Source organism: Diabrotica virgifera, chromosome 4, assembly GCF_917563875.1.
Source record: "Diabrotica virgifera virgifera chromosome 4, PGI_DIABVI_V3a".
Classification (NCBI taxonomy): domain Eukaryota; kingdom Metazoa; phylum Arthropoda; class Insecta; order Coleoptera; family Chrysomelidae; genus Diabrotica; species Diabrotica virgifera.
The window spans coordinates 236872012-236897907 of NC_065446.1; the positions used below are offsets into that span (position 1 = coordinate 236872012).

Genomic DNA, 25896 nt, shown 5'->3' on the forward strand with positions numbered 1-25896 from the left:
TTTGGTATTGTTTTAATAAAAATTTTTGGAAAGTAGTAAGTAAAAATTAATTTAATCTTTAAATCAAATACAAATAAACTGTCCGAACGTATATTTATTTCATTGAAATCATATTTAGAAGTGTAACTTCTTACGTCCGTACAAAGTACACACACATTCTTTTTTTTATTCAGAATGATCCAAAAAACCGAAAAAAAAATTGTCCGGGCAGATGAAATTGATTTATACAATTTGTTTAAAAACAATTATTGTTTAAATAAATTAGAACCACTTCTGCTGGTATTATGTTTTAAGACGAAATAAGTTAAATACAAAGTTATCAATTAATAATCACAAAAAAAATATTAATATTAAAGCTATTTCACTAAAACGCAAAAACTAGTTCGTCTCTGACTCGCTACGATAAGGCACTGAAGAGAACCACATGTTTTTAGCAATGCCTGATATTGTTTCGTTCGTAGATCGACGTCAGTAAATGATTACGTCGGTACACGACATTATGAATTACCAATACCTCTATGAATAATCAAAACGATCGAAAATATCTAGCAAAACAAAACAATACAAATAAACGTAGAAGAAGAACTAACTGACCCAATTAAAGCTGGCAATGGAATACGACAGGGGATTCCTGAACCCGCTATTGTTCAACTTAAAATAATAAAAAAAAGTAAGAATGAAAAACATTCCAAATGAGAGAAAAACAACTTAAAATTCAAATGGTTTACCAATTTAATATAACGGCCAGAAAAGACAAAATTCATGGTGATATTACTGCTCAAACTCGTAAGTTTTAAGTTCTGCAGGAACAAATACTTTTCTTTGATTCCTAACAGTATGAAGGAAGCGTATATTAAAAAATATATGACATACCTCTCCCACGGAAAGTTCTTTTTCTCGATTTTCTTAACTATTTCTTCCGGCATCTTCTTAAACTGCCTTAAGGGAGACATCGACTGCCACATCCTCTTGTCAACCATTTTACACAAAGCCAAAGATTTATCCGCTAATTGCGCCCATCCTCTATGTAACACTATTTCAAAAATGGCCCTCATAAGCCTCGAAGCCGATTGGGTGACATAAACCATGTCCGACATCAATGCAAACCCTTCCAGCTTCAACTGAGAGATATACGCTTGAAGCAAAATGTTTACTTTAGCGCTAGGTTCCTCTATACTTTCCTTTATCGGTATCGGAACTCTTTCCATCAGTTTTTGCAGCTCTAGTTTTTCTTCTTCCCTCACTGTTATATGTTTAAACTCTTCGGATAGAGAAAATACTCTAAACAACTCGATCTCACTCAACATTGGTTTTAATAACTGGTTGTAAGTCATCATGGTGTCATAAGTACAATAATAATGTGAAGCGATTCTTCCAATTTCAGTCACTTGGAATTGTCCTGTTTTTCTGTCGTATTTGACCAACCCACTTTTGTCTAGTAACACAGCAGCTGTGTGAATCAAATCTGCTCTATGTTGTTCCAACAACTGGTCATGCTTCAAGTGATCATGAGATATTCCATAGAGGGTTGGTTGTCTCAGCATTCTGATGTACAGATACGTATAACCAAGCCATGTAACTGCATCCCTCATATTCTGTATGGTACCCAAAACTATCTCTGCGTTGAGCATGTCAGGTAACTTGGAGATCATTTGAGACTCGATAGGCAACTGTTGGTTTAGTAATGAGAGGTAGTATTGTAACTCACTGTGGTTGGTTATCAGTATACCTTCGCCTTTTGTGTCGTACTGAGGTCTACCGGCTCTACCTAACATTTGAAGAACGTCTAAGGCTCCCAGTTCAACCCATCTACCTTTCTCTGGATTGTAAATTTGAGTTCCTTTGATGATTACAGTGTGGGCTGGTAAGTTTACACCCCAGGCTAGGGTTGCAGTTGACACCAGTACCTAAAAAAGAAAACAGAAATTATTTTTATGGAACAAGAAGAAGAAAGTAGAGAATTACTATGAAGATCTAACATTATGATATATTCACTAATCCGTTAAATGTATTGCATTGATGCGAGTAGATACTTAAAGACAAGACTACGAAATAGCCGAGTCTGGAATTATACGAGTACTGTTATAATTATCAATAGACATGTAATGTTCAATGTTTTATTTTATACTGTTTTTTTCTAGCAATCAATACCAAAATAATTTTATTATGTACTAAAAATATTCATTTACACTATAAAAAATATATAAAATCTATAAAAAATATTGAGAACATTATTGACTTCGAAAAAGCATTTGACGATATAGCCAGAAAACAAATGTGGAAGAGGGAAGGAAAGGATGGACTTAGTCCATAGAAATAAGGTTTTTGTCGGGACACTTGAGCAGCCAGGTTGCAAATGGATTTTTTGGGTACTATATACCTAATACATTATAAATACAAAAATGTCCGTCACAGTTCCGACGAGAAACTTAGTTATTAACAAATAAGGATCAAAAATGGCCGTTTTTTCGTTTAAATCGTTACAGGTAAAAATAGGGTACTTAATTAAATATCTTATTTATAATATTCTTTTTTAGATGAGCCAAGGTTTAAAATGGCACTTTCTGAATTTTCGTCCGATCCTTTTTTGTTTCGGAAAGTGCAAAATAAGACTAATATTTCAAAAATAAAAAATGTGCTATAACTTTTGCAAAAATGGCCTTAAGACTTTCATATTGCACGAAAAGTTGAGTCAAACATTCCATATAATGCACAAAAAATTTTAAGACGATTCGTCAATTAGTTTAAATTTTATTCAATTTGTTCATCTCAAAGAGCTTTTTTCGCAATGTTATTGTTCAGAAAATAATAATGACATAGCAATTCTGTGAAAACCACATGCAAGAATAATAGTTATATTTTTAAAGTATTGAAAAAAATCATTAATAACTCTTTTTTATCACTCCGGAAAAAATTTAGTAAAATAGAGTCATTTTTGGCTTCTAAACAATTTGAATAACTTTGTTAATATTGACTATAGAGTAAATCTATTTTAGGATTTCAAAAGCTGGTATTTTTATACGAATTTTCAGAAAAAAAAACTTTTTGCCTAGGTTAATTAGGTTTAAAGTTAGCCACTTTTATTATTTAATTCGCAGTTACTTCTATATACATCAAATTCTCCTGTAACGGTGTTAGGTTACCATACTACTCCGAAACGGCTTGGCCGATTTTTATAAAATTTTACACGTTTATCCTGTAGGACAGCGTTTCCCAACCGGTGGGTCGCGACCCACTAGTGGGTCGCGAGCGGATTTCAGGTGGGTCGCAGCGTGGCTCTTACAGTAGCTGAATACCGTAAATATATAACGTCATGGATGAGGGATGGGTCGTGAATATGAAAAAACATCAGAAGGTGGGTCGCCACACATAAAAGGTTGGGAACCACTGCTGTAGGACGTTGAAGAGGTTTTAATCTATTTTTTATACCCATAAGTTATAAGGGGGTTGCCCCCCTGACATTTTTTTTATATTTTTGGACAAAATTATCTACCTTAATTTTATATGATGTAGAATTAAAAATACTCCTCCGAGACCGCTTGACCGATTTTTATGAAATTATATATGTATATTCCGTAGGTCTTAGAATCGGTCGTAATCTATTTTTCATATCCCTGAGTGATAAGGGGAGTTCCCCCTAACATTTTGAAATGTTAGGTGGGGTTGTGTGTACATAACGTACTCTATAAGACTACGAGTACATACAAATTTAAAAAATTATTATCAAAATCCATCAACAAGTTCCAGCGATATTAATCTCAGCATATGTTTGCAGAATCAGTTTCATTTTTTGAGTGCACGTATTTTAGTAATTTCCCTCCACCGACCACGAATTAATTCCGTTCGGACGCTATTTTTAAAGCTTTATTAACCACTCTGTTGAGGTTCAAAATTTACTTAAACTTTTACACATAACCTATATATCTTCAACTTCAAAATAGCTCTAGTTAGGTTGCTTAATTGTTATAAACAAAGTAGCCGTCAATTAAATAAAAAAAGTGGCTAACTTTGACCGTAATTAACCTAGGCGAAAAGTTTTTCTTTGAAAATTCGTATAAAAATACCAGTTTTTCAAATTCCATTGTAGTTTTAGCCTGCAGTCAATATTAACAAAGTTATTCAAATTGTTTATAAACCAAAAATGACTCTATTTTAGTAAAATGTTTTCTGAGTGATAAAAATGCGTTGAAAATATGACTATTCTTCTTTCATGTTGTTTTCGCAGAATTGCTGTATCATTATTATTTTCTGAACAATAACATTGCGAAAAAAGCTCTTTGGGATAAACAAATTGAATAAAATTTAAACTAATTGATGCATCGTCTTAAAAATTTTTGTGCATTGTATGGACTGTTTGACTCAACTTTTCATGCAATATGAAAGTCCTAAATTCATTTTCGCAATAGTTATAGCAAATTTTTTATTTTCGAAATTTTAGTTCGATATTTTGTTATATCCGAAGCAACAAATAATCGGACCAAAATTCAAAAAACGCTATTTTAAATCTTGGCTCATCTACCAACAGAAAAATATTATAAATAAGACATTTAATTACCCTATTTTTACCTGTAGCGATTTAAACGAAAAAACTGTCATTTTTGACCCTTATTTGTTAATAACTAAATTTCTCGTCCAAACTGTGACGGGAATTTTTGTATTTATAATGTATTAGGTATATAGTACCCAAAAAACCCATTTGCAACCTGGCTGCTCAAGTGTCCCGAACATAGTATATTTTTGCCTTATTTCCCTGGTGCAACTGTTCAACTAAGTATATCAAGCTGATTAGATTATTTTATGAGAAAATAATGCCAAATTAAATTAAAGCCAAATTAATTAAAGCCAATATATAATAAAATAGAGAGTGGCGTTAAAGGGTTGGGGGGTGTCCTTTCTTCGACCATGTTCCTAATTATTGTTGTATACTGGATTATAAAAAAAAAGGTAACCGATCTTCCAAGCCGCCTGGCTAACGTGTAAAAATCTGGCTAAGAAAAACTCCTTTCGAAGGCATAATGACTTCTAAAAAAATTTCCAGAAAATTGAAATATATAAATGGAAGACAAATAACGAACTAGAGAAACGTGGAAAAAAGCAGATGCAGATATACAGAAAAGAGTAACGAATTTATAGCATATAACAATTCCTTAACGAACATAATATGATAAACATGCAGTACATCAACACAAATGAAAATAGTCAACAGTTGCATTAAGAATATTCTCCGAAATGGCGCGAAAACTTGAAGAAACAACCACAAGAAAATTGCGAACATCTGTAATACATGACTAAGAAAAATCTTAAGAATATACTGGTCTGAGAAAATGTAGAATTCAGAACTATGGACACGAGCATAACAAAAGAAGATAACAATTAATGAAAAAGAGAAGATGAAAGAGTTGGAAGAAGAACCACAAGAGAAGATGAAAGAATTGGTCTGAGCTAGACAAAATTCACGCGAGGATCGAGAAATCTAAAGGATTTGTACAGAAAATTTCAACAGGCTGACCCAAAGGGGAAACATTGATCTAGTCGATCAACCAACTCCCATTATTGAATAAAAACATAAAATCGTCCCCAACACTCCATTAGGGAAGACTGCAACAAAGAGAAAGATATGCCCAGAAACAAACCAAATATTTAGGAGGGTTGCTGCCGAAATAAAGGAAATTTTTAAGACATTCAATAAAAAATAAAATAACTATTGCAAGTTTTTAATCATACGAAAAATCTTACCTGAATGTGTCTGTCAGCGAACAAATCTTCCACCAATGTCCTATCGACTCGAGTCATACCAGCATGATGTATAGCGAACCCATATGGCAATAAATCCTTCAATTCGTGATTTTTCACTTGCTCCGCTTCAGTCCTCAATACCTCCATAGAAGCAGACCCTTCTCTCAAGAACTGGCCCAAAGTATCCTTCTCCAAACACATATCTCGAATAGCCCTTGCAGTCTTCCCAGTTTCTTTCCTCGAATGCACAAAAATCAACACTTGGTTTCTGCCTGCGTGTTCCATGGTTTTTTCGTAAACGATTTCATTCATAACTTGGAACCGTTTTAGAGCTTTCTTCTCGGTAACACCGATGTACTGTTGTTCTAAGGCGACTGGTCTAAAACTGTTATCGAAATGGAACAGGCCTGTATCATACTTGACTCTTAAGAAAGCTGCTACATCTTGGTAATTCGGTAAAGTAGCAGACAGACCAACCAATCTCACATCCTCTTGAGTAGATTCGATCATTCGAATTGTTCTGGCTACAAGAGCCTCGAGCACAGGTCCTCTTTCGTCGTGTAGTAAATGAATTTCATCAATAATGATTAATCTCACCAAAGAAGTAAACGTTTTTTCTCCTCCTTTTCTAGTGATGATATCCCACTTTTCTGGAGTACACACTATGATTTGAGTGGCTTGAATTTGCTCCCTAGTTAACTGATGATCTCCTGTCAACTCAGATACCGTTATATTATAACTAGCTAGTCTTTTACCGAAATTACCAACCATTTCCTGTACTAGAGATCTCATTGGAGCCACGTAAATGATTTTGAAATCATCAGCATTGATGGTACCGTCAGTGTTTATATGTTTACCGATTTCTCTCATCATGCATAGAAGGGCAACGTTGGTTTTACCTGCTCCAGTGGGAGCGCAAAGCAGTAAGTTTTCGTCTGACTCTAAAGCTGTTTTACTCAATCGACTCTGGATGCGATTCAAGGTCTTGAAACCGTCAAAGACGGGTTGGACATATTTGGGAAGTTGGTCTACTGCTACTAATTTTTCATTGTCGCCAAATGGTTTCGGTTTTAGGGCTGGAACGTGAACTTCTTCATAACCTTAAAAGAGAATGATTATTATTATTACTAATTATAGAATAAATTAGTAAAAACTATTTTTAAATATGCCCATACAACGGAATATCAAAGGATCTGACAGAATTCTGGAACTTAACAACAAGAGCATGCATTAAGTTCTAAGACTGGGATATTTCCATCAATAAATTAACTTGTGAAGTGCGGGAACGATTAAAACTTTATTTTGATTAAAAACTTGCTTACTTTTGATGCTAAAATCTTAAAAAATAAAGATTTTTAACGCTTTAAAAAAGTTGTGATGAGTTTTCCCCGACAAGTGCTTCATTTTTTGGTTATTTCATGTTGAAATATTCGATTTGGAATTTGACGAATAAAAACCTACTGTTCATTAGATACAACTCTGCTTCTATTGAGTTTACAGACTTCATACATATAGTCTGTTCGACAAATTCAGACACAACTGGCTAGTGATTTTAGTTGGTAATTTTTTTGTTTTTGGCTAATTTTGCCAAAATTGGCAAAATTACTAACTATCTAATAATTATTACCTATTTAGTAATTTTTTTGCCAATTTTACTAAATTGGCAAAATTACTTACTAAAGTCACTAGCCAGTTGTGTCTGAGTTTAGCGAACCGACTATACACCATTTTTTTTACTATTCTATAAGCTCTATTTTTGCTGAGCATGTCTTCTTCTTCTTATGCTTGTTGTAGATCTGTCGATCTGTTAATTCCGACGTTGAAGTATTTCTTGAGAGGTAGACTGCCAGCTATCTCTCCATCTTTTTGGTGGTCTCCCCGGTGGACGCTTGCCTGCTGGTTTTCCTTCTAGAGCAATTCTTGGTAGTCTGTGCTCCTCCATTCTGTTTACATGACTGAACCATTCTCTTCGTCTTTGCCTGCCCCATCTGACTACATCTTGCACGCCGCATTGTTCCCTGATGATGTTGTTTCGTATTCTATCTCTTTTTGTCTTCCCTGCTATTGCTCCTAGTGTCTTCATTTCGGCTGTTCGTAGCATGCTTTTGGTTTTATTGGTGTCTTCTCTTGATTCAATGCCATAGGTCATAACAGGTCTGATGCAAGTTTTATAAATTCTAACTTTGCTGTCCATTCTCATATATGAGTTATTCCAGACCACATCTCTCAAACATCCGGACAAGACAGCGGCCTTGTTAATTTGTCCTCTTAGATCTCTGGCTGGGTCATGATAACTCTACACCTAGATATTTGAACTGGTTTAGCTGTTCTATGGGTTTCCTCCATACCACGAGCTTGCATCTAATTGGGTCTTTCGCAATGGTAATGCATTTTGTTTTCTGCGTGGATATGTTCATGTTGAGTCGGCGACATGCTTGATAAAATCGATAAAGTTGTCTTTGTAGGTCATTCTCGTCCTCTGCAATCAGGGCTGCACCATCCGCATAGCACACTATACTGATTCTACTGTGGCCGAGTCTATATCCTAGTTGTAGCGATTCCACATCTTCTATTATTTCATCCATTAGCATATTGAATAGAAATGGACTGAAGCTGTCTCCCTGCCTGATTCCTCCTGGTGTTGGCATGTTGGCCGTAGTGGTGTCGTTTGTTTAAATTTTTGTCGTGTTGTTATTGTTCATTTGTTTTATAACTTCAACAATGTTTGCCGGTATCCTTTTTTGCATAATTTTCTTTATTATATCGCTAAGTCTGACTCTGTCAAATGCTTTTGTTAGGTCTACTTAGCAAATATATGCAGGTTTGTTATATTCTATCGACTTCTCTTTCACTTGTTTCATGACAAATATTCTGTGATTCCAATTTATCCTTGAATATGCCTGTGAATAACTTCATTGTCGTATTTAAGAGAGTTATTCCTCTGTAGTTGTCCGGGCATGATCTTCGTCCTTTCTTAAAAATCGGTATTGTGATACTGGTGTGCCAATCTTGTGGTATCTCTACTCTGTCTAAGATTTTGTTAAACAATGTTGTGAGACAGTGAGTTTCTGACCGCCGTATTTCAGCAGTTCGTTCGGTATTCCATCAGTACCTGGCGATCGTCTATTCTTTAAGATCTTCATTCTCGCTTCTACTTCAGTTCCTTTTAGTCTAAGAGCTAGTGAACCTTTTGACTAACGGTCGTCCTGTAAGGCTAAAAATTTGTAGAGTGATAATTCATAGCACACCAAAGCTAAAAACCATGACCTGGCAGGCCTCAGCGGTGCACGTGTATCTACCAGGTGAATCGAAAAGTGCAAATTTAGGGGGTAAAATAAACTTTCTCCTGTAAGGTTTAAATTTAAGTATCTGTTTGAGTAAGTCATTTAGAAGAAATGTGTACAATGACAGGCGATTCTGAAGAGCATAAGACCTTGCCAGGCGAGGGGAAAGATTAGGGGTTTTTCCTAAAATTATTCTTTTTGCATCGAACAAATTTTTTTAGGCTTTTTGAATCATTCCAAACAGAAAAGGTTCTTAGTTATTTTTCTCTTAAGTTAATAGTTTTTGTTATATAAGCGATTGAAAATTTTGAAAATTGCGAAATCGGCCATTTTTAACCCAAATCGGACATTTATCTAAAAATTTCAATATTGGCAAGGTACGCAGATATTCCTTAAACATTGATTGATGAAATCCCGAAGAGTTTTTTGCAATAAAATATCGAAAACCGCTTTGTTTTTTTAATTGCTAATCAAGCGGGCGCTACACTGTAGTATAATTGAGGACGTTTGAGCTTGCATAAATTCATTATCTCGAGAATGGGCAAATTTGAAGAGAAATCCTCAGACAGGTCGATTTTTATTTTTGAATTAGGACTTTTTGGTATATATAATACTAGTGACGTCATCCATCTGGGTGTGATGACGTAATCGATTATTTTTTTAAATAAGAGTAGGGGTTGTGTGATAGCTCATTTGAAAGGTTATTTAATTCTCTATTCAGTAATATAAACATTAACATAATTATTTATACAGGGTGTACAAAAAAAATTTTTTCTTCTATTTGTCAAATTTAATCAAAGTTAATTTAATAAAAAAAAATTTTTTGTACACCCTGTATAAATAATTATGTTATTGTTTATATTAGTGAATAGAGAATTAAATAACCTTTCAAATGAGCTATCACACAACCCCTACTCTCATTTAAAAAAATCATCGATTACGTCATCACGCTCAGATGGATGACGTCACTAGTATTATATATATGCCAAAAAGTCCTAATTTAAAATAAAAATCGACCTGTCTGAAGATTGCTCTTGAAATTTGCCAATTCTCGAGATAATGAATTTATGCCAACTCAAACGTCCTCACTTATACTACAGTGAAGCGTCCGCTTGATTAGCAATTAAAAAACAAAGGGGTTTCCGATATTGTATTGCAAAAAACTCTTTGGGATTTCATCAATCAATGTATAAAGAATATCTACCTACCTTGGCAACTTTGAGATTTTTAGATAAATATCCGATTTGGGGTTAAAAATGGTCGATTTCGCAATTTTCAAAATTTTCAATCGCTTATATAACAAAAACTATTAACTTAAGAGAAAAATCACCAAAGACCTTTTCTGTTTGGAATGATTCAAAAAACTTAAAAAAATTTGTTCGATGCAAAAAAAATAAATTTAGGAAAAACCCCTAATCTTTCCCCTCGCCTGGCAAGGTCTTATGCTCTTCAGAATCGCCTGTCATTTTACACATTTCTTTTAAATGACTTACTCAAACACATACTTAAATTTAAACCTTACAGGAGAAAGTTTATTTTACCCCCTAAATTTGCACTTTTCGATTCACCTGGTAGATACACGTGCACCGCTGAGGCCTGCCAGGTCATGGTTTTTAGCTTTGGTGTGCTATGAATTATCACTCTACAAATTTCTAGCCTTACAGGACGACCGTTAGTCAAAAGGTTCACTAGCTCTTAGACTATTTAGTGATATACCTGTCTTCTGTATTGTAATCGTGCTCGTCATTGGCGTCTTCACCTTTGTAGAGCTCTCTTAAATATTTCCCCATGTCTCAGTTGGTATCCCCTTTGTCTGTACAAATTCAGTTAATGGTTTTTTTCTGTTTTTTTACATTTTCCAAACTTTCCTCTGTGCGCCATAGATGTCGTGATCCATGTCACTTGTGAACTTGATCCAATGCGCTCTTTTTATTGCTCTTATCCGCGAATTTATTCTGTTTCTTGTTTCTATATAGATGGCTCGTTGTTCCTGCGTTCCAGTGCTTTTGTAACAGAGATAGCATTTTCTCTTTTGTTGCTGAGAATGTTTTCGTGAAAAATCGGCTAAATACGTGGTTTGTATGTGAGAATGTATTTGGGACATAGTGAAAAAAATTATATAGAACAAAAGTTACTTAGAATTAGTAAGTTTATCCATGTCCGGACTTATTTTAAACATATTTCCTCACCCTGAGAAGGGGTGACTTTCACCTCCCAGGGCAAAAGCACAAATCGCCACAATATCACTTTTTTTCTTTGACATGTTAGCTATATGTCTATCAAATTTCATGTCAATCCAAGCGGTTCTTTAAAATCCGGAGCAAAAACAGTACATGGACTAGTAAATTCCTCTAACTTTTTGCCTGGTTTTGGAATCATTATTATTTTTGCAACTCTCCAAATCTTCAGGGAATATCTAATTTCAGGGAGGCGTTAAAGATGTATGTAAGTAGTTTGAGATACATAGGGGGTGATTCCTGAAGAGTTTTGTCTGTGATAAGATCATAACCTGGGGCATTCTTACCATTCAATTTTTTTACGATTACGATTCTAGTTTCGCTTAGTAGAAATTTCTTTCTTGGTAGATCCATTTGGTAAGGACCATTCAGTGTTTCGTCTATTTCTTTGTTATCGAGTTGTTCTTCAGGATCATAGGGACTGAAAACTTTTTAAGCAGATTAAATCGTTGTAGGCGGTTGAGCTTTTTGTAGCATTCTAGAGAGTGTAATCAGAGGCTTCTGTAGAAGTTAAAGATTCTTGCTTGCTTCAGTTGTCTGCTGGCCCTGTTATAATTTTTGTTTATTTTCTATTTATTTTTGTTTATTTATCTATTTTATCTTCGCTGAACTTAACAAATCAGAGAGGTAAATAGTCCAAATACTAATGTATATTTAAATTTTCTTTCTGTTAGCTCAATTATTTCGTTTCTCTGAGTTCTAACAAATATTCATAGTTCCTTTCACAATCCGTCGCAGGTTTCTATTCTTAAAGAGCAAACTTATTATTATTCATCTTCTGTTTTCTTTACTAGTGCTTTAGTTTTGTTTCGTTTTATTTTTTGTAGTTATTATAAGTTTCCCGTGTGTGTTTTGAGGTGTAGTACAAATAATTTGATTTGACATCGCAGGCGATTATTCTCTCCAGTTTTATATCTGGTCCTTCGACCCGGATTAAATGTAAAGTTGATTAAATAAAATACTTATTAGTGACACTAGGATGACAAACTTTTTTCATCAGTCATTCGCTACACTTCGACTAGAATTTCTAAATATCTCCAAAAACGATGATTTTTGAGTGATTTTAACTAAGTAATGTAACTGAATTGTACGGTATTCAAACATCGTATACTCTTAGGATTCATCATCATCAATGGTGCTACAGCCTTATGAAAGAGCCTCGACATTTCCAAGTCTATTACGCCAGTCAGTCCTATCCATTGCCAACCGTTGTCAGTTTGCTGCGCCTACTTTTCTCTCATCCTCATCTACACCATCCTTCCATCTGAGCCCTGGCCTACCCATATTTCTACTTCCCACAGATTGTGGCATAAGGATTCTTTTAGGAGGGTTGTTCTGCTGTGATCTTGCTACATGTCCTGCTTATAGTCTTCCTATGCTTATAAGAGATACTACGTCTTTACCACCAAATATATGTTTATATCTGTGTTATACCTCGTAGTTGTACCTCCTCCTCCAAACACCATTTTCACAGATGCCACCGAATATTCCTCTCAGGATCCTTCGTTCAAATATACGCAGAAAGTTTTCATCTGCCTTGGAGATGGTCCATGTCTGCGATCCATATTCCAACACTGGTTGTATAAGGGTTTTGTATATGGTTATTTTTGTTTTTTGGCTTAAGTTTCTGCTTCTCATATGTCCACTCAGTCCAAAATAGCATTTTAGCAACATGCGTTTGAAACGCCTGTGATTGTTTGCCCTGTATTTCGACTTTGCAAACAACTTTACGCATTGTAGCCTTAAGAGGCTACAGTAGCGATCAACAGGTAGCAACAAACGCGTTCCAAGATTGCGGCTCTAATTTTGAATATTTTTTCGAGATATTTGGCACACATATTCGTAATATAATAAAGAATGGCGGTACAGAGCCCAATTTCAGAAATATGTTAGTACGTGGAAATTACTCTATAACTAAATAAAATATTGGAAAAAGGAGCCTGTACCGCCATTAAGAAGAAAAAAATAAACTTTCTTCAAATAAACTTTTGTATCCCATGCCTAGATTTTGTGTAATCTTGGAACTACTAAAAATTTTTATTTCTAACAAGAAATCGAACATATTATAACTAAATAACTAATTAGGCAACATAGAGAAATTATCACTGTCATTTTGACAAACCTGCGTCAGATTTTCCCTAATCTGTTCTGTTATCTTTATCGATATCTGTTCAGTGCAGTAGTGTGTTAATTTAAGAATTCGTTATTGTTGTTTCATAGGAAAGTAGTGTTTATTGATAGTTAATTTATTATATATGTGTTGTTGTATAAGTTGTTGGCCTCTTTGAAAGAATAGATTGTTGTTAATTGTGAGTTTTAGTTATATGTAGGTACATAAGTAAAAGTATATTTTACGTAAAAATATTTCGAATTCTAATGCAAGTATATAAAGTTTTAGGGGGATTTTTTTATTCTAAAAATATTATCAATAGTTTAACAAAATGGAAAAGGTAAATCAAACGAAAAATAAAGTGAAACCTTTCAAGAAAAAGTCCATTAAAAACCGTGCCAAAATTATGCGAAAATCGAAATTTGTTTCGCTTCAAAACAAAAAATGATTATTTATTATTGTTTTATTATTAGATATTTCATGCAAATACCTTTCTAAATACCTATCTTAACATAAAATTTCCACCCATTTTGGTTTATTTTTATAAATATATATTTATTAATAATAAAATCGTTTTCTATTACTTCCATTTAGCGCGACTATGATGTTGTCAAAATATTAATGTTAGATAATGTCAGAGATTACCACTGTTGTTTATTATGCTATTATGGTTATTATGCACTTATAATGCCAAAGTTTATTATACTATCTCCCGAAGTTATATTTTGTTGCTACCTGTTGATCGCTACTGTTTACTCTTAACCAATCTTATCAGTTTATCGGGAATGTGGAATTCATCCATGGTTTCATACTCCTAGGATTGTCTATGGCAATAGTAGGACACACTTTTATACACACAAGAAAATAGCTGGATTGTAACCATTGTGTGATCAACAAGTTCACCAGATTTCAACACAATTGAATTATTCGGCTGAAAATCGAGCTAGAACATACTTGCACCGGAAAACAAGCCTAATTTAGTGACATAAAATTCGAGCAACTTGTTATAGATAATATTTTAATATGTAATAATAACTAGAAATAAAAAAATACCTTTTCTCTGCTTCCTAAATGACCCGTCTGGCAATTGACATCTCTTATTTGCCATGAAATGCGATCCCTGTGCAAACACCAAATCTTCAAAGTCGACAACATGTCTCGAACCGGTAACCTGACTGCTTCCAGTATCCATATCGTCCATTTCGTTCTTTCCTCTGCGATGGCGGGAAGTAGATTCGCTGTCTTCGTCGTCGTCATCGTCCCCACGGCCTGTCTCAAGGAGTTTCAATATACGATTTAGGGATTGGTCATCCGACATCTTATCTTTGATTTTCTGACGTTCGGTTTCACTTTGGGATTTGGCCAGAAGAGTACAATACAGAACTAGAAAGAAAATACGAAATTTATTACATATAAAATACAGATTTGCAGTTTAACCTTCGGATGACCAAGGGGGGTCAATTTTGACCCCAATGTATGTTTTTCTTCAATAAACTGAGAAACATTTTCAATTTTTAACTCATTATTTTTCTATCTGACTTTAATATCATTATATACCCTCATATTTCGTAATAAAAAATTTCCCTATATTTCACAAATAAAAAATATTTTCTGAATTTGGGTCAAAGACAACCACCTTGGCCTTCCATGTTCCAATTTTATACTATTTAAATACCGTCTATTATGTGGAGTTTCGAGTAATTTTGCACTGCGTATTATCAAAATATATTTGCTCTATACATAAACTTGCGTGCACAGAAATCCGCCCACTTAAAAATTTCGTCATTTTTTATGTCTTGTATTTCCTAAATTTTTTTGATTAATTCGCTTATGTTGGCTAATAAAAAAGTTAGGTACTTTAACAACTAGACATGTTCTTCATCAATCCAGGGTGTTTCTAAATAAGTGCAACAAACTTTAAGGGGTAATTCTGCATGAAAAAATAATGACAGTTTGCTTTGTAAACGTATGTCCGCAAATGTATGTTGCAAATTTTTCCTTTCCGAGATACGGGATGTTGAAATTTTTCTTACAAACTAACGAGTTATTTATTGCTTTAAAACCGGTTGAGATATGCAAATGAAATTTAGTGTGTTTTAAGAGATAGTTATTGCGAGATATTTTTTGACATACAATTAAAAATTTTATATTCACCATTAGCGTGCATACGGGTAATATGATCGGTCATATTACCCGTATGCGCGCCAATGGTGAATATTAAAGTCTTAATTGTATGTCAAAAAATGTTCAACAACTACGTCTTAAAACCCACCAAATTTCATTTGCATATCTCAACCGGTTTTAAAGCAATAAATAACTCGTCAGTTTGTAAGAAAAATTTCAACATCCTGTATCTCGGAAACGAAACATTTGCGGACATACGTGTATAAAACAAACTGTCATTATTTTTTCATGTAGAATTTCCCCTTAAAGTTTGTCGCACTTATTTAAAAACACCCTGGATTGATGAAGAACATGTTTAGTTGTTAAAGTATCTAACTTTTTTTATTATCCAAGATAAGCAAATGAATCAAAAAACAGAATGTTAAGAAAATCTGAGGCTATAGTTGGGTTTTAATTTCAGTATATTATAAATGCTAGAATATTCCACAGGGTGATAAGAACTTTGAGAAAAAAACAGTTTGATTCGTACACCCGGTATACAATGAAAATTTACCTGATTAGCAACAATATTATTACAGCGGTATTGTTAGAGAATCAGGCTATAACATATTAAAAAATCACTTAAATCGGCCTACAGGTTTAGGAAATACGAAACATCAAAAATTACCAAATTTTTAAGTGGGCGGATTTCTATGCACGGAAGTTTAGATAAATATGAAGACTACGAAAAAGGAAATCTTTTCAAAGGAGGCTCTTTCTTCGAGAGTTGGTCATTGAGTTACACCAGTTGTAACTAGTTACACCAGTTATACAATCCCGACGGCGTCAAGGTTTACATAAACACATACAAACAGCCGTAGATATGGCACTAACAAAATTCTCAGAAGATTCTGAAGATGTAGAGCCAACTGAAAATCCCAGGAAACGTGGCTGATCTAAAATTTGCAGTCGATCATCCTACAGAAAATTCACATCGAAATGCGATAAATGCAAACATTTTGTCTGCAAAATAACTGGCGACGTAGTTTATTGTATATTTTTAAATTTCTTTAGTTCTAAGTTCAGTATGATGTTTCCTGTTTTTGTTCAGCTGTAATTAAAATTTTGTTTTGCTAATGTTTTCATTTATTGATACAATACCAACATTAAAATTATGAATACTGTTGGAGAAATAAATTCCCAACATTAATATTTAGTAAAACTATATTTTGTTTCAATATTTTATTTAGTGGTTTGCGCCTTGTGTACACTTCACAAAGATGTTTCTATGTTTTTATGTTCTATAATTCAAAGTGTACACAAAGGCGCAATATTCAAAAAAAAGTTCGTTGCCAAGGTGTTGTTATATAGAATAATAAGATAATAAAAAACGGGAAAGTAGGGCGTGTGTCCGATCCCACACAAAAATTACTTTAATACCAAAAGTTTGTGTTATTGTAATAAAATATTAGTTGTGAAAAGTGTCTTTAGTTATTCCTAGCTTCAGAAGTGTAAAACCAGTGTAAAATTATTTCCTTGGTGTTGCAAAAAACCAACATCAAGTTTGATCCAGTCGAGCCGGAAATAAAAAGAAGCTAGGAATTACTCAATTTCCAGAAGGTAAGAAACACACCTAATAAAAAAAAAGAAGAAATTATTGAACAAAAAAGAAATTATTAGAAAAGAAATTACAAAAAAGAAAAATCATTAAAAAATTAATTTTGTAAAACGTCAAGCTCATACAATAGCGCCATCTATGTAAAAGAGGGCGAACGACCGACGTCGAATGGTTATCAAGCGATCGAGAGAAATAATCGATGTTTTATGAAATCGATCATATATGAAGTGACAGAAAACTGACATTGACAGTGAATACAAAATTAAATAAATTGACTGTTTGTGTTTTGGTTTGTAAATAATCGTCAACATTTTTGTTATTTTGATATTTAAAATAGTTTTTTTTTACCTTTTAAGTTTTAGGTAGATTCATATAAAAAAAAAATGCCCGCTAAAAAGGATATTGAAATGCTAAAAACTAAAAAATCTCAAGAAATTCAGTCTATTAAAACTATTACAAGGTTTGTTGAAAAACATTTGGACAAAGAAATTTCTGAATTAATAATTAATCAATTACAAACTAGGAAAGACTTACTAATAGAAAATTTTAATAAACTTCAAGATCTTCATTGTGAAATTTTATGTTGTGAACAGGGGTATGCAGATTCCATTGATAATATTAGAGAGGAATACTTTGACACATTAGCTAAAATTAATAGTCAACTCTCAAAAACAGTAATACAGAGCGTAAGTACTAATCCACAAGATGTAAATAATTCTTTTTATTCTTCAAATATTCCACGAATAGAAATTCCTTGTTATGACGGCAAAGATTTAACAAGTTATAGACCTTTTATAGATTTATTTCTAGCTGTTTTTGATAGAAATAAGTCACTGCAAAATGTTGAAAAACTTTTTCATTTAAAGAATCATTTGGAAGGAGAGGCAAGAAGCCTAATAAATGATCTACCTCTAACAAATGACTCTTATAATGATGCATTGAGAATGTTAGATAACCGTTATAACAATGAAACAATATTAATAAATTCTCACATTTATTCACTACTTGACATTCCCTCCATTCAAAAAGGAACTTCCACCGCCTTACGTGAGTTCATTAGTAAAGTGAGACAGCAGTTAGGTGCACTAAAAAACTTAAAGCAACCCGTAGAAAGTTGGGATATGATCCTTATTTGCATTTTAACTAAAAAACTAGATCACTATACTAATAGATCATTTCAAATTGATAGGGACAACTCAAAATTGCCAAATTTAAAAGATTTCTTATCTTATATTGAAAATAGGGCTACAGCTTTAGAAACTGTAACCACTCCAGATAAAAAATGTAGCACTAACAAAGAAAGGTATCAAAAAACTCACTTGGCTACAAGTAAAGTCAAATTAGAAAGCAGGTGTAGCTTTTGTTCATCCTCAGGCCATAAAATTTATAATTGTTCCAGTTTCAAATCTGTTTCAGTAAATGATAGAGTGTCTTTTATAGACAGTCATAAGGCTTGTCGAATTTGTTTGAATAATCATCCTGGTAGGTGTAAAATGAGTTTCAGGTGTTCAGTTTGTCGAAAAGAACATAATTCTCTTCTGCATGTGGACAGACAAACTCCATTAGACAGCACTGGACAGGGTAACAGTGGTAATGCAGACGATAGGGTGACTACATTTGGTTCAATAAATGAAAACATTAATAATGTTCTGTTACCAACAGTGAAGGTAAAAATTAGAACAAAAAGGGGTGATTATATCACTGCCAGAGGTCTCCTGGATACAGGATCTCAAATATCATTAGTAACAAGTAGATTGGTAAGTAAATTAAAATTAAAAACATTTAATAATAATGTCAATATCTTAGGTATTTCTGAGAATATTACCAATGTGCAAAAGGCTGTAAATTTAAAAATTGAGTCATGTGTGTTTGATTATAGCACAAATATAAAATGTTCTGTGGTTGATAAAATTACTAGTGATATACCACAAACAAATTTCAATGTTTCAAATTTAAATATTCCTAAAAATATTAAATTGTCTGATGATGACTTCAATAAATCTGGCACAATTGATATATTGTTTGGGGCAAATATTTCATTTCATATTTTGCTCTCCGATAAAATACAAGTAGACCAGATTATATTACAAAATACTCTATTTGGGTTCATAGTTAGTGGTTCTGCTCCATCACTACAAATTTGTAATTTTTCTGCTTTTCATTTAAGCATGAAAAATAATTTGGAAAATATTGTTTCTCAATTTTGGGAAACCGAGAAGGTTCCAGAAATTTTTCCGGAATATTCGACAGAGCAGGAAGCTTGTGAGATTAATTTTGAAAATTCTTTGCAAGTAATAAATAATAAATACCAAGTTAAATTACCATTAAAACAAAATCTACCTGATTTGGATTTAGGAGATTCATTTTCTGTAGCATTAAAACGCTTTGAAAATCTAGAAAAAAGATTTAAAGTCAATCCTGAGCTGTACTCTCAATACAAAAGTTTTATTGATGAATATTTAGCTCTAAAGCATGCAAAAATAGTAAGTCTTAGTACATATGACTTAAATAGTGGTTCTTTATACTTCATGGCTCACCATCCAGTGATACGTGAAGACAAAAAAACAACAAAATTAAGAGTAGTCTTTGATGGCAGCATGAAATCAAAAAAGAAAAAATGCATCAATGATTATCTCTATAATGGTGCTGTAGTTCAAAATGAGCTCTTCGATATTCTTGTTCTTTTTAGAAAATATAATTACGTCCTTTTGACAGATATTAAACAAATGTATAGAATGGTTTTGGTACATCCAGACCATTGCCAGTTACAAAATATTTTGTGGCGAGAGAAAAATGGCAGTTTACAATGTATTCAACTTCAAACTGTAACATATGGTTTAAGAAGTTCTTCCTTTTTAGCTACCAGATGTTTGGTAGAATTAGCCCGAACTGAAGGTAAACGCTATCCTTTGGCTTCTAAAGCTCTTCTTAATAACACCTACGTTGATGATATTTTGTGTGGGTGTGACACAATCGAAGAAACGATAAAACTAAAAAATGAACTTATCTCGCTGCTCAAATTAAGGTCCTTCGAGTTGCACAAATGGTGCTCAAATAATTTACAAATTTTAAATGATATTCCTAAAAATAAACAAAATTTTGATGAAATTAACATCAGCAAAAACGATTTAACGGTAAAGACTCTGGGATTGACTTATGATACAAAAACAGATAATTTTAAATTTAGTTGTCCAAAAGTTGATATAAATGAATGTGTAACTAAAAGACAGATTCTCAGTTTTGTTTCCAAATTTTATGATCCTTTGGGATTAGTGGGCCCAGTTTTAGTAGCTGCTAAGGTAATTATGCAAAAACTTTGGTTAAGTAAGGTCAAATGGGATGCTATAATTTCCAGTGAGTTACTTGACACTTGGAAAAATTTTGTTGAAAGCTTAATGAGCATGCCCACAGTGACTGTCCAAAGAAATTTAAACTTTACTGGTGCTCTTCATATTGAAATAGTTGGCTTTTGTGACTCCTCCTTGATTGCATATGGAGCTGTTATTTATGCGAGGACTATTTTTGAAAATAAAGTACATGTAAATTTGATTTGTTCCAAATCTAGGATTGTTCCTATAAACAAAAAACTAACTATGCCAAGACTTGAACTGAACAGTGCTTTGTTGCTTTCAAAACTATCTCACAAGGTTTTTGAACTGTTAAAAGATAAAGTCAGTAAGGTATTTTTATATTCAGATTCAAACATTGTCTTAGCTTGGATAAAATCCGAACCTTTGAAATTGAATCCCTATGTTGCCAATAGAATTATTAAAATTCAAGAAATGACATCCGAATTTAAATGGTTGTATATAAACACTAAGGAAAATCCAGCAGATTGTCTTTCTCGTGGACTTGAACCTCATGAAATTAATTCAAACAATCTTTGGTTTAATGGTCCTGAAATTCTTTCAAATATTGAATTCTTGCACTTTGAAATTCCATTTTCTACTCCAGACCATTTGCCTGAATATAAAGTTGTCACTTTAGCTAAGGTCAAACCAGAATCTTTCTTCATAAAATTCTCTAGCTTAACAAAACTTCAAAAAATAGTGGCTTATTGCCTACGATTTGTAAATAATATAAAAAATAAAAATAAAAAGATTACTGGAAGTTTAACAGTTGTAGAACTAGAAAATAGCCTTAAAACCATTATTAAGTATGAACAAAGTTTTCATTTTTCTGAGGAAATAAAATGTCTAACCAACAACACAGCAATTAAGTCTAATTTAAATTCTTTATATCCTTTCTTGGACTCTCAGGGACTGTTAAGAGTTGGTGGTAGACTGGAGAACTCAGATATTCCTTTTAATAAAAAACATCCTTTGATCGTTCCCAAAAACAATCATATCACCGATCTTTTGATTCACAGAGAGCACTTAAAACTTTTACATGCAGGTCCGAAACAAGTTTTAAGTTCATTAAATCAAAATTTTTGGATTATTAGTGCCACTAAAGAAATTAAAAGGATTTTGCACAAATGCGTAACCTGTTTTAAATGTAAGGCCAAGTGCAGTGAACAGTTAATGGGATCTCTTCCTGAACAAAGGGTACGTTCATCGAGGGTCTTTCAGAATGTTGGTATAGACTTCTGTGGTCCCTTCCAAATTAAACAGTCACGGATTAGAAAGTCTATAACGACAAAGGCATATATAGCATTGTTTGTTTGCTTTTCTGTGAAGGCAATTCATATGGAGTTACTCTCTGATCTAACAACAGATACTTTTTTAGCTTCATTAAAAAGATTCATTTCTAGAAGGGGTAAACCATCCAAGATCTTTTGTGACAATGGTGCCACATTCAAGGGAGCAAATAATCAACTTCAAAAACTTCTAAACGACAACATTAAGTTAAACAACTTTTGCCTTGATGATAAAATTGAATTTTGCTTCATCCCAAGTTATTCTCCAGTATTTGGGGGTCTATGGGAGGCCGGGGTGAAGAGTGCTAAATATCATATAAAAAGGGTGATGGGAAATAATATTTTAACATATGAGGAGTTTAATACTTTGATTACTCAAGTTGAAGGAATATTAAATTCAAGGCCTCTTATGGCAATTAATAATGATTCCTCTGACTTAGAATATTTGACCCCAGGTCATTTTCTAATAGGTGCTCCTTTGACAACTTTCCCTGAAACTAATTTAACTGAGATTCCTGAAAATAGATTAAAATTTTGGAGGTTGTGTGTTCAAATGCAGCAGCATTTTTGGCAAAGGTGGTACCAAGATTATCTAACACAACTTCAAAACAGACCTAAATGGAGAAAATCGTTGCCAAATTTACAAGAAGGCATGCTTGTGCTTGTAAAGGAGGACAATGTTTCTTCTTTTGGGTGGCCTATAGCAAGGATTAATAAAGTTATTCCTGGTAAAGACGGAAAGGTAAGAGTGGTGGAAGTAAAAACTAAAAAGGGAACATACTTACGTTCTGTCACAAAAATTGCTGTTCTTCCAATTAACGATGAACAAATTTAAATTATTTTTTTTTTTTTTCTCAATTTATAATAATAAATAAAATTTAACTTTATAAGTATTTCTATTTAAATTTAAAACTTTGTAAGTTTTATACTTATATAAGCAATAAATTCTTTAAAAAATGTGTAAAAAAAAGGGGTGGAATATATTGTTTTGGTATCAAAACCAAGGCCCCCCAGCATGTTGGAGAAATAAATTCCCAACATTAATATTTAGTAAAACTATATTTTGTTTCAATATTTTATTTAGTGGTTTGCGCCTTGTGTACACTTCACAAAGATGTTTCTATGTTTTTATGTTCTATAATTCAAAGTGTACACAAAGGCGCAATATTCAAAAAAAAGTTCGTTGCCAAGGTGTTGTTATATAGAATAATAAGATAATAAAAAACGGGAAAGTAGGGCGTGTGTCCGATCCCACACAAAAATTACTTTAATACCAAAAGTTTGTGTTATTGTAATAAAATATTAGTTGTGAAAAGTGTCTTTAGTTATTCCTAGCTTCAGAAGTGTAAAACCAGTGTAAAATTATTTCCTTGGTGTTGCAAAAAACCAACAAATACATCATTTTATTTCTTAAAACGAATTCAATTTTTTTTTGTCAATTGTCATTTATGATCTGGGGTCATTTTTAACCCCCGTTGGTCATCCGTGTAAGAAAAAAAGGTTGGTCATTCGAACGTTAAAAGTTGTAAATTAATTTTACATATCTGGGGGTAATTATAAATGAGAAAAATTAGGAAAAATGGGGATGTCAGAGTAGCAAAGGGAAATAAAGAAAATGGGAAGTCTAAGACCACTGATAAAATCCAGTACCAAGTATCGAGAAAAACAAAGCTAACGATATATAAAATGATAATAAGGCCCACAGTGACATATGGTAGTATGGTGGAAAGTTATAATAGGAGGTGATTTCAATGCACATGTGGGCCAAGCCAAGGCAGGATACGAAGCAATACATGGGGGATTAGGCTTTGGAAGTAGAAATGAAGCTGGAGATAACATGATTTAATTAGCAACAGCATTGGATATGGCGATTGTTAACACATTCTTTAAAAACAGAGAAACTAAACTTATTACCTACAAAAGTGGACAACATCAATCCCAAATAGACTACTTCATGATAAGGAAAGAAGACATACGTGAATGCAAGAACTGCAAGGTAATAGTTAGTGAGACAGTAAGCCAACAACATAAGCTGCTTGTTCTGGACATCGAAGTAAAAAAGCGAAACTAAACAAAAATATCGGAGAGGACCACAAAAAATCAAGTGGTGGCTGCTAAAAGATGAGAAAGAAGGTCTATTCAGGAGAAGAATAGTAGAAAAAATATGTTGGAACATGAAAGGAAGCCCTAATACAATTTGGAGAAAAATGGCCAGTAGTATTAGAGAGACTGCTATTGAAATACGTGGGAAAACGTCAGGAAAAAAGTTTGAGGATAAATAGACTTGGTGGTGGTCAAACGAAGTACAAGGAAAAATAAAAGAGAAGAGAAAATTGTATAAAAAGTGGCAAGAAACCAGATCCGACACAGATCTTCAAAACTATATGGTGGCGAAAAAGGAAGCGAAAGTAGCAGTAGCAAAAGCCAAAGCAGAAGCCTATTAAAACCTATACGATCAACTTGATACCAGGGAAGGCGAAACGAATATATATAAAATAGCCAAACAGAGAGCAAAGAAAGCAAAAGATTTTGATTAGATTAGATGTATCCGAGATGAAAATAATAAAATACTAGTTCACGAAAGGGATGTCAAAAAGAGATGGAGAAAGTACTTTGACAGCTTATTAAATGAAGAATTTGACAGACAGCCTGTAGAGTCAACGGAGACAGTGGCAGCAATGGTCACCAAAATAACAAACGCGGAAGTGGCTCAAGTGCTTCAAAAAATAAAGAAAGAAAAGCGGTAGGACCAGATGATATTCCTGGGGAAGTATGGAGAGCATAGGGAGAGACAGGAACAAGGTGGCTAGCAGGTCTATTTAATAGAATTATGGAAGTTGGAAAAATGCCAGTCGAATGGAGAAGCAGTATACTGGTACCTGTTTACAAAAACAAGGGAGATATACAACAATGTACAAACTACAGGGCTATAAAACTGCTTAGCCACACCATGAAAATATGGGAAAGAGTAATTGATAGACGGATACGTGAAGAGACCGAAATATCCGAGAATCAATTTGGCTTTATGCAGGGCAGATCAACAACAGATGCAATTTTCATTATAAGGCAGTTGATGGAAAAATACAGGAATAAGAAACAAACAGTGTAATATTCATATATGGTTCATATGGTATTCATTGATCTTGAGAAAGCATATGATAGAGTTCCTCGAGAGATTCTGTGGTGGCCACTCAATAAGAAAGGAGTTCCTGGTGAATATGTAAAGATTGTGAGAGATATGTATGAGGGAGTAACGACTAGTGTTAGGACAGGTGTGGGAGAGAATGATAAATTTCATGTAAGAGTAGGATTGCACCAAGGCTCTGTGCTTAGTCCGTATGTATTCTCACTAGTTTTGGACCAGATAACAGCGAAACTACAGGGTAACATTCCATGGTGCTTAATGTATGCTGATGATGTTGTGTTAGTAGGAAATAGTGAAAGAGACTTAGAACAAAAACTGGAACAGTGGAGACAAGCTCTGGAGGAAAAAGGTTTAAAACTTAGTAGGACAAAAATAGAGTATTTGGAATGTTCATTTAAAGATGGAGTTACTACAAATAAAATGATATCTTTGGATGGTGAACTTTGTAAAAAGCAATAGTTTTAAGTACCTAGGATCGGTATTACAGAGTAATGGAGAAATAGATGGAGATGCATGCAGTAGAATTAGGGCTGGATGGATGAAGTGGAAAGAAGCGAGTGGTGTGTTGTGTGACAGAAAAATTCCAATGAAGCTGAAGGGAAAATTCTATAAAACAGCCATAAGACTGGCTATGATGTACGGAACTGAATATTGGGCAGTGAAGAAGAAAGAGGAACAACGAATGCATGTGGCGGAAATGAGAATGCTTAGATGGATGAGTGGAGTGAGAAAGAAGGATAAAATTAGAAATGAGTATATTAGGGGAAGTCTAGGTGTGGCACTAATTGATGCCAAAATGAGAGAGCATAGGTTAAGATGGTTTGGTCATATTCAACGTCGAGGCGTTAATCACCCAATACGAAGAATAGCTGAAGTGCAGATTCCTGGAAGGAGTAGGAGAGGAAGACCAAAGAAGACCTGGGGGAGACGATAAGGCAGGACATGTTGGTAAAGGGGATTGACATTGATATGACCCAAGATAGAATTGTGTGGAGAAACGCAATTAGGAAGCCGACCCCGCATA

At 33.6% G+C, this 25896-nt stretch overlaps 1 protein-coding gene across 1 annotated transcript in view; it reads right to left on the reverse strand.

Annotated features, from left to right (window-relative positions):
* The window catches only part of LOC114328905 (putative U5 small nuclear ribonucleoprotein 200 kDa helicase), an 89919-nt gene that overhangs the window by 56618 nt on the left and 7405 nt on the right, over nucleotides 1-25896 (reverse strand). Inside the window, exons 6-8 of the mRNA XM_028277885.2 lie at nucleotides 14421-14750; nucleotides 5737-6836; nucleotides 874-1907 (exon numbers count right to left, since the gene is read on the reverse strand). Coding sequence (XP_028133686.1) covers nucleotides 874-1907; nucleotides 5737-6836; nucleotides 14421-14750 — 2464 coding nt within the window. The remainder of the gene's footprint in view (nucleotides 1-873; nucleotides 1908-5736; nucleotides 6837-14420; nucleotides 14751-25896) is intronic.